This window comes from Montipora capricornis, chromosome 6 (genome assembly GCF_036669925.1).
Source record: "Montipora capricornis isolate CH-2021 chromosome 6, ASM3666992v2, whole genome shotgun sequence".
NCBI lineage: Eukaryota > Metazoa > Cnidaria > Anthozoa > Scleractinia > Acroporidae > Montipora > Montipora capricornis.
In genome coordinates, this window is record NC_090888.1 from 26910331 (window position 1) to 26919883 (window position 9553).

At 37.6% G+C, this 9553-nt stretch overlaps 1 protein-coding gene across 1 annotated transcript; it reads right to left on the reverse strand.

Moving 5' to 3' along the window:
* Window positions 1–38: 38 nt before the first annotated feature.
* On the reverse strand, window positions 39–6039 carry LOC138053513 (uncharacterized). The gene is made up of 2 exons (XM_068900141.1): window positions 5962–6039; window positions 39–1697 (listed from the first exon to the last, which is right to left on the reverse strand). The coding sequence occupies exons 1-2, from the start codon at window positions 6037–6039 to the stop codon at window positions 39–41; spliced, it is 1737 nt and encodes a 578-aa protein (XP_068756242.1).
* Window positions 6040–9553: the final 3514 nt, after the last annotated feature.

Sequence of the window (9553 nt, forward strand, 5' to 3'; positions counted from 1 at the left end):
ACAGCAAGCCTAATGGATCATAGAATCGAGCAGTACTGCTAAAATAATGTCCGTTTAGTGAAAGTTCCCTCTAAGGCTTGTCTAGAAAAGGTAGCAAGATCAAACTCGAAATTATCTTCCATCCGATCCCATTGAACTCCCATTACTTTGATAACGGTTTCTTCGCTCACATTGTTGTTTGAATTCGACACTGTCCAATCTTCTTCCTCAATGTTCGGCTCGGTCAATGTAGGGGTAGCCTTACAAGACAGCTCCGGTTCCCAAGACAAAGATTCTTCTGCTCTTTTGTTCATTTCAGTTAACTCTTCACTGTTCGATGCCCACTTTCTCATATTAAAACCTCCTTCTCTGAACCGCAACTTCAACTTGTGGTAAAGTTCAAAACACTTCGTTACCGAGTTCTCTCCAGATGCAAAGTCATCAACATACAAAGCTCTCACAACAGCAGCCACAAATTCAGGATCAATGTTCTCATACCTTGTTAAGTGGTTCCTCAATGTTACATTCAAAATAAATGGAGAGCAAACTAGACCAAAAACAAGACGAGTGAATCTCAGTGTGATCACTTCTGGATTCGGGGAGTTGATGTTATCTACCAATAGGAACCTTAACAAGTTTCTCTCTGTTGGATTGACTTCAATGTTCAAGAATGCTTTTTCTAAATCACCAATCAAAACCACTTTATGGAGGCGAAATCTCAGCAAGACATCAAAGATCAATGGAGTTAAGGCTGGACCTGGTAGGAGACAGTCATTCAAACTTGGTTCATTGCGGGATTTAGCACTGGCGTCATAAACCACACGTAGTTTAGTAGTGATTCTGTCTTCTTTCAATACTTCTTTATGAGGAATGTAATGTACAGTTCCAGGAAGGGTATCTAAATCATGACTCTTATCAATCAATTCAACAACACCAGCATTTAATTGTTCCTTGATGACACTGTCATATTGTTGGAGCAATTCTGGCTTGGACCTTAATCTTTGCAATGAAGAAACAAGGCGATTCTGTGCCAACAAGTAATTGTCTGGAATAATCGGGTGTTCAGTCTTGAAGGGAAGAGACACTTCATAACGGATTCCATTGAACTTCACTTTGGTAAGATAGTCTTCAAGAAAATCTCCCTCTCTACCCTTTACTCCAAGAGTGTCATAGTCCCAAAACTTACTTAGCTCCTCTTCCAGTAAGAAATCATCTGAAACTAAATTCTCTTCAATGACTTGACATTCAGTTTTCATAACATGGGACACGTTAACAGTTGATAACTGTGTATTCGCACTTGCCGCATTCACAGGACCACTCAATACATATCCTAATCTTGTGCGAATTGCCACTGGTCCATGTAGCTCCCCCCTTACCACGTGATTCTGAACCACAGACCAGTAATGATCTGCTGCAATCATGACATCAATTTCTAGATCCTCATCACCTCGTGAGTGATCAGCCAGAGGTAAGCCTTGCAGATGTGGGTAACACTGTTGTGCAATTTCAATGGTCTGGTTTGTGATGGGACCACAGATCAACTCAACTTCATAAGCATTAATGAACACTGTCAAATTGTCTTGACATTCCAATGCAAACTGAACGATGCTACATTGTTTCAATGAGGGTTCATTGTTTCCAAAAGTTTGTATTAGAACTGTATCGCTTCCAATTGGTCGTAAGCTCAGTTTGCTCCTTAACCGTGAGCTTATATAAGACTTTTGGGAACATGAATCAAAAAGGATTCTCACATTGCAAGAATTTCTTCCATGAGGACTTCTGACGTTAGCTCTGGCCGTTTGTAACAAGATGCACAAACACAAATACAAGTTTGTACTCACAGTTTGTTCTTGATTGCTGTCTCTAGCCCTTCTGGTCGTGATTGGATACTCTGGATAGTGTTGAACGCCGCACAAAGCCACGTGATGTTTCCCACTACAACGATGACACCTTGCTTGACAATCTCGACTCACATGACCGCTCCTCAGACAACCAAAACATTTTCCCTTTTGACGTAGAATTTTCTTTCTAGATTCTGGATCGGTAACGATTTCTTCTTCAGTTGTTTCTTGGGTTCCGAAGACATGTTTACACGAGGTTAATTCATTTTTTCACTCTTTCAATCCTTCACTCCCGGGTCTCGGCACCAAATGTTTTAATGATCCAAACTCTTTAATGATAGATGACTTCCTTTTAGAATACAATTCCTGGTAGACACGATTTCCTAAGATTTCCGAGATATAATTCCGCCAATACACAAAATATAATACCGCCAAAAAACCCGATAAGATCTAATTCCTCTCACATGTCAATCAAACTAAAGCTCGTGTAACACTAGTTTCCAGTTTTCAACAAACAGTAAAGAACTGCCATTTGAACTCAAAAAAGAAAAACGAGGGTTTTCCAAACAAATTTAACTTTGAAATAGTGTCCAATTTTATTGTAGTTAGGATTATCCAGTGATTTTGGCTAATGTAATTTGTAATTTGTAATTAGTTTTTGTTTGTTTGTTTTTTTTTTGCGTAGGACTACGTCTTTCTCGAATTAAGCCACATTTTGTAAATGCGTCCAATGCCAAAAATACTCCTTTTTTTCTATATATCCAGCGCATGTAAGAAGAGCTCGGAATGATTCAATCTGATTCATAACACAGCAACCTTTACACGTGGCTAATCGCAGGCGCATAATTAACAGCTGGCTCGGCACAGGCGCCGCGCCCAAGCTCCAAGCTCAATGTGAGGTAATACAAGGATTTGTATGGGGATCCCTATAAAAGACCTGAGAAGATAATTTTACGAAAAAAATCTAAATTAAAAAGCCTAGCCTTATCGCCATTGTGGATTGCTTCCTTCTGTGAGGTTTTTTCTATTTTTTTTCCCAGATTCGACGTGAAGTGAGCCATTATCAGTTCCTTGGTTGTCAACGGTCATAATAAAATAACAAGGATGAATACTCAATTCTCAGAAGAAATGGAGTCAAATACTCCTGGATAAAATGTTCACACGATTAGATTTCGGTGAAAAAGATCCTCACGAACTTTGAAGGTGACAAGGCGACCGTTGTTCGTTTGGTAACGAGTCATTTTCTTGTGGCTTGGTAACGAGCCTTCGTCGTCGAACGTCGTCAGGGATGACAAACCAAGGCCGATGAAGACTCACTACCAAATGGAACTCAACCATTGCTGTGTCGTCTTCAAAGTTCGTGAAGATCTTTTTCACCGTTTTATTGTTTCGTTTGGGACACTAACAGCCGCCTGACGTCGCTGGCAGGGCTTTCATTGGGCAACTAGTGGATTGAAATGAAAGATAAACCTTTGCCCTGGAATTCCACGGTGGAATTCTAACCATGGGAACATTAATTTTTATCCAGGAGTATTTGACCTCATTTGGTGGGCTCCTGAGAATTGAGTGTTAGGAGAACCGTTTAAAACAGAGGAACTGATAATGGATCAATTGCGTCGAATCTGGGAAAAAAAAACCTCACAGGAAGGAAGGTATCCACAGTGGTAATAAGGTTAGGCTTTTTAATTAAGATTTTTTTTCGTAAAATTATCTTCTCAGGTCTTTTATCGGGATTTCCATAAAAATCCTTATACTCCCTCACACCGAGATTGGGGCGCCTGTGGATTCGGCAAGGTAAGGCCCACTCTTTTGAATGGTCTAAATAACATATTTTCGATTTACTTAAACAGATCCAAAGAGGTCAACTTCAGAACCTTCCTGAATCATTTATTAAATATCTCCAATTTGTTGGAAAGTGTTAACGTGTTGGGTTATATCCAGTGCGCTTTTGCATGTCTTCACAATGTAGACTGTTTCTCGTTCAACTTGGCCATTGCGTCAGACGCGAACTTAAAAGAACATGCTTGTCAACTACTTCCTACAGACAAATATAAGAATCCCACTCGTTTTGTTCGGAGTCAGGAATTCCATCATTACGCCATACCGGTGGGTCTGATTTGAATTATTATTGTTAATTAATCTTCCAACACAGCGCATGGTAGAGGTCCTAGGAGAATTTTTGTTGTTGTCCATTAAAAAAAAAAAAAAAACACAGCCTATAATAACCTTCTAACACACAACATTGAATTCACACACAACCTTACCCCATCCCTCACCCTCAATTTTAACGGCAATTTTTAACGTGAAAATAACAGTGGAAAGAAAACCCTTAGATGCAGGACTACCAAAAATATTACACAAGAAAGAATTGGATTGTGGCTTCGAATTTAAGCAAGTCTTAAGATATTTTTTATGGAAAAGTAAAACCATTACTGTTTTAAAATAACAGCAGCAGGAAACAAAATAATTACCCCCATTGAATAATATATCTTGTTTCATTGTACTTTACGATTTGCTTTGAAAAGGTTTTGCCAGGCTTGCCAGTTCAATAGGATGACGATTGTAAGTACAGCACAAGTAAGAGTTCGATGAAATAAATTGGACAGGAGAACATTGTGTGGAGAACATTTCTCACTTTTAGTCCTCAGTAAACACAAACGTAACATAAGTAAAAGTACCCACTGAAGCACACATAAATTTGACAACATTTTTTGAATGCACACCTGCCCAACTTCATTGGTGTGATTAAAAGAAAAAGATAATTTGTTGAGTCCTTGAAGGAATGTTAAGTCTATGAGAGAGTCTTGCAATCTAGAAAGAAGGCCATTATAACATTACTGTACAGAACAGATCATATGCGAGATGCATAATGAAATGGCAATGTTCTGGGAAATTAAACAGCAAGTGATTTTCTGAAATACTAAATCATACAGCAAGATTGCTGATACGAAATTTAAATGCAATACCATATTTGTATTCATAATGTGTTCCTTTATATTTGGGTAAATAAACTGTAAGTAAACAGTAAGTATATAATGGTCACTTTTCTTTTAAAGTTTTTTTTACTTTATAATATTAGCGGAGCTGCCCGCTCGCGGAGAACGATTGTTAAGAAAATATGGTAACCCAATGATGCGAGAAATCTTGGTTTTATAGCCATGACGTCATCAACCGTCCGTACATACGTACGTGCATACGTACGTCCGTCCGTAGTCCACCCGTCCATGTATGCCATTGTGACCAGTATCATGCTAGTTTACAGCATACATCTTTGATATTGGACATCCATCTTTTTATCAATGACACCTGTCAAAACAAGGTATCCGCTGATCAGTATCACGCGACCATATCACGGGCTCAAGCTTGGAGCTCACCGAGGTCAGCTGTGTTTTTTAAGTTGACCGCTGACCAGGTACTGGTTTTTGATTGGATTGCAGGCTCAACCCAGATTAATTCAACTGAACATAAGCGAGGCTTCATTTTTTGCGTGCTTTCTGTGGCTCGATGCGACTACAAGGCTATTTCGTGTTCAGGTGGAAAACGGTTTGGAGGATTTTTTTTTTCTGCATTTTTCGCTGGTTTCAATCCAGTTTGACATATCATGATATCTGTGGTCCACATTGGCGGCTACGAAGTTATTCAAGTCAAGCATCGGCGGGATGTTAACTTAAAGCTGAGTGTTTATTTTTAATTTGCTTAGAGCTGCTTTTTTCTCTGTATTTGAAATTTTGGCATATCTTTAGAAGCTCTGATAAGGTTACATGATGCCTGGAGGACCTATGTCTCGAACAGAAACGAAAGGAGAGCGAAAGAGAATGATAACAACAAAAGAGAATACCAGTGCCAGTACCAGTACCAGTATGCCTCATCTGCTATTTTGGGAGCTCAACCCTCGTTAAGCGAGAGAGCTTCATGGATTTTTCTTTGTCAACGCTAATATTGGTTCTCTGCTCTTTCGTTTTAAGGTTATATTGAAACATTTGAAAAAAGTCGATTTAAAAATACCACTCTTAATCATCAGTCTCATTTCACTCTCCACTGACGTAGAATGTCTTTAGTAAGAGAATCCTTGGAATATGCCTCATCTGCTATTTGGGAGCTCTAAATCTTTCATTTCAAAGAAGTAACTTAAGCGACTTACTTGTGCTTGCATCTGAGTTAGCTCATCCAAAGAGGGAAACCCAAGGCTAACGAACAAGATTATTGTCGTCAGATGCATATTTCTCATTTAAAACTTAAGTTTCCTTTAACTCAGTGACTTCATTTTACCAACAACACTGATACGTGACAGTACAAATTTCGCGTTGAAAATTCTAGCTAGTTGTTCCTGCTTCATTCAATGGTGATCAAATACCAACAAGCCGATGGCTAAAGTTGTCATATATATTTACAGCCATAAAACTGCAGACTCAAAGATTAATATTTCTATTTTTTAATTTAATTTTATTTTAAATTCCTGAATAATTAATTTTGGATGATTACGGTGTAAGATTTATCCCTGTGAACAAGGAGGTCAGATAAAAAGTTAAGAAATATTGAAATGTGACACAGTCAACTTATTGGAAAGTTCGATCGCCTTTCACCTTACGTCACTAAATTAATTCCAGAATTTTTCAGAACAAAAAAATTGTGGTCCAAAGACGTCAACAGGTGCCTAATTCAGGAGGAACCTATAACGTATTATAAATTTCCACTTCTATTAATTAAAGCAAAACGAGACATGAACTATTTTGTCATACCTGGGCAAGTGGGTTTGAACATTAAACAAATTGAAAACAACAGGAAACCTACGTTTTCTGAATAGTGAAATGCTTCAATGGAAGTCATCTTAAAACTTTTAAATTCATGCAAAGCAACTTTAATTTGTTACAATAGTTGAAAACCTTTGCATTTGGTATTTTATTTATTTTCTAAAATTCAAATGAATTGGTTTCTTGACAATAAACAGTTATGTCATTTTCTGCTGTCATAGACTGAGATGTGATATGGTTGATGGCCGAGATTTCTCCTTTTCCTTCATTTTCCTCTTCCAACAGTAAACCTCTGCAAGCAGAAAAAGTTAATATCATAATGATAAGATGTTTATTCTCATTATATCAATGCAGGTTATGCACAGAATCAATAAAAAAAGGAGAGAAAAGGGGGAGAAAAATGTAGAACTAACAGCATGCCCTAATGTTTACAAAAAAATATCAAATTGCGGAAACATGGAAACAATAATACTTGCATGAATAACTTAAGACCTGGGACAATAAATAAATTATATATAAAAATCTAATTGAAGTATGTGTGTGTATACTTCTAATTGAAGTATTATTTACGTATCCTGGAGCAAGTGTATTCATTGTGGCCATGCCATGATAAACGACAGTCGTTGACTAAACCAAGGTACGTTACATGAAAGGTATGTTACATCTAAGGTATTATTTATTTCGTTTTATCCAGGTTTAATGTCAATTTGTTTGCACATAACTAGTTATATGTATTGGGAAGTTCAGTATTAATCTGATGCAGTAAGCTATCAAGGTCTCTACCACGGGTAGTTAATAAAGCGTCATCAGCAAAAAGACGTGTAGAAATATAAGCAGTTGCACATGTAAGATCATTAATGTAAATGACGAGAAAAGAGTCGGAACAAGAATAGATCCCTGCGGCACATGCAAAAGCAAAGTTTCAGTATCCAAGAAATCACTACTAAAGTGGACCCTTTGCCCCCTATGGTGAGGCCAAATCATGCAAACATTTTGGACCGGTGCATTGTTTTTTCAAAGAAATAGAAAGGGTGAGTTTTGTAAGGTCATCTTAGCGTATATAAGTAGATATGTCTTACGAAAAATACTTTTTTGTCACAATTAACCTTGAGAAACTCGCATTTAAGAGTCCGTAGTAATTATATAACTAACAAGATTTCATGTTAACCAGAGAACCAGAATTAGGCCTTCTGCAATATTTTTGTCTAAAAAAAATGTTTCGATTTGCCCACCTACTTATTCCACGCACGTCTGCCTGGCAATAAGACCCTCTGCAGATTGGACGTCACATGGTCAAACTTATAGTGAAGGACCCTGAAATGGCTGCATCACTAAGCAACTACGGAGCAATAAAAATCTTCACAAAAAAGGATCGCAGGGTGTCTCAAACGTGCCATACATTAACAAGGATCTCCGGATACCAATGACCAGCCATATATTGCACGGAAAGCCCCCAGAAGGAACTGAGAAATAGAGGTTAAACAAACTTTGCCATGGGTTAGTTAGACTTTTGGGCATTTGCTATGGTCCCACATCCTAGAATGCTTGGGTATACTTGCACTAACAGATAACGTGCGGGCCTGTATTGCCTAAGAGCATGAAAAACTGGCAAACTACAGATGGACAAACGCAAGGATGAGTCAAAATCAAAAGAATAACTATGTAAGAAAATACCCTATCACAATGTTTATTGGTGGCAGTGCTCCCCAGAGAAATGCAGCAGTAGGGAGGGTATCAGTTTGTTGATATGATAAAGATCAACCACCTTCCTATAACGGATAAATTAAATTTGTATGACAGGGTCAAATTTGAGCTAGAATCTCTTGTCCAACCCGTATGATCAGATCAGTAAGTGAAGGTATCGGGATATAATTCGGTGCCAAATAAAGGTATTTTGGTATGTACCCACTTTCTTGATGACAACAAAATAGAGGGAAATGTTTCATGGTGGTTAAGCCTAAAAATATTGTAGTTTCGGATCATAGAGGCTAAAGAGCTGCTTCATGGGCATAAGGTGACAAAGAAAGAAAACATTACAATACAAAGCCTGAGGTTGTTCAGAAACGTTGCTTGGTCTAAACTTAAAGGGAACCTACACGAAAACAAGAAAATAACTTTTGACTAAAGGACGGACATCAATGTTTACAATCAAAATTGCTTGATTTCTTTTTCATCGAAAGTGTTTGTATCCGAAATAAATAAATAAATAAATAAATAAATAAATAAATTTCAGAATGGCTTGATTTAGTTTTGAAATCTCCCTGGTGCTGCCATCGTGAATAATTGTGAGTCGTTATGGTTCCCCTATTGTTACTTAACAAAAGCTCTTTAAGTCATGATCAAAACAATAGAGCAACGGTAAACACATAATTATTTAAGATGGCGGCCCCCCGGAATTTTGATACCACTCTTTTTGAAAAAAACAACAAGTCAGACAAATTTCATTGCAAACATTATTTTCAAGTAAAGCTCTGATCCTCGCAGTAGTTAACTCAATTTTAGCAATTGCATAGACTCGCAGAAGCCTGAGAAATTCAGGACTTCAATGTGGTTTGAACTGGTGACCTCGCGATACCGGTACGACACTCCATCCAACTGAGCTTTGACGCCACTGACTTTGGGAGCTGGTGAATTCTGGTCCAGTAAACATGACACGAGGCGCGCTATGCATGCCGTTCGGCAGAGAGTCTTTAAAAAATATAATTTTGTTCGGGTTAAAATTGCTCTTTCGTATGAGTGGAATTTCCCTTTGATGGAGAGATATCTGTGGGCAGGGATACCAGAGAATTTAAAGAATGACTTCAGAAATAAAGAAATAATAATAATAATAATAATAATAATAATAACAATAATAATAATAATAATAATAATAATAATAACAATAATAATAATAATGAGAAATAATCTGATAATAAACTAGGATACAAACCTAATTAGAGGGAAAGGAGGAGAGTTCATATCTGTCAAATATGGTGATCTGCA

Bases quoted from the DNA above. Each gene is read 5' to 3' on its own strand.
- LOC138053513 (XM_068900141.1), bottom strand. From the start codon at position 6,039: ATGCATCTGACGACAATAATCTTGTTCGTTAGCCTTGGGTTTCCCTCT. The intron at 1,698-5,961 runs GTAAGTCGCTTA...TGTTCCCAAAAG, and splicing joins TAACTCAGATGCAAGCACAA to TCTTATATAAGCTCACGGTT.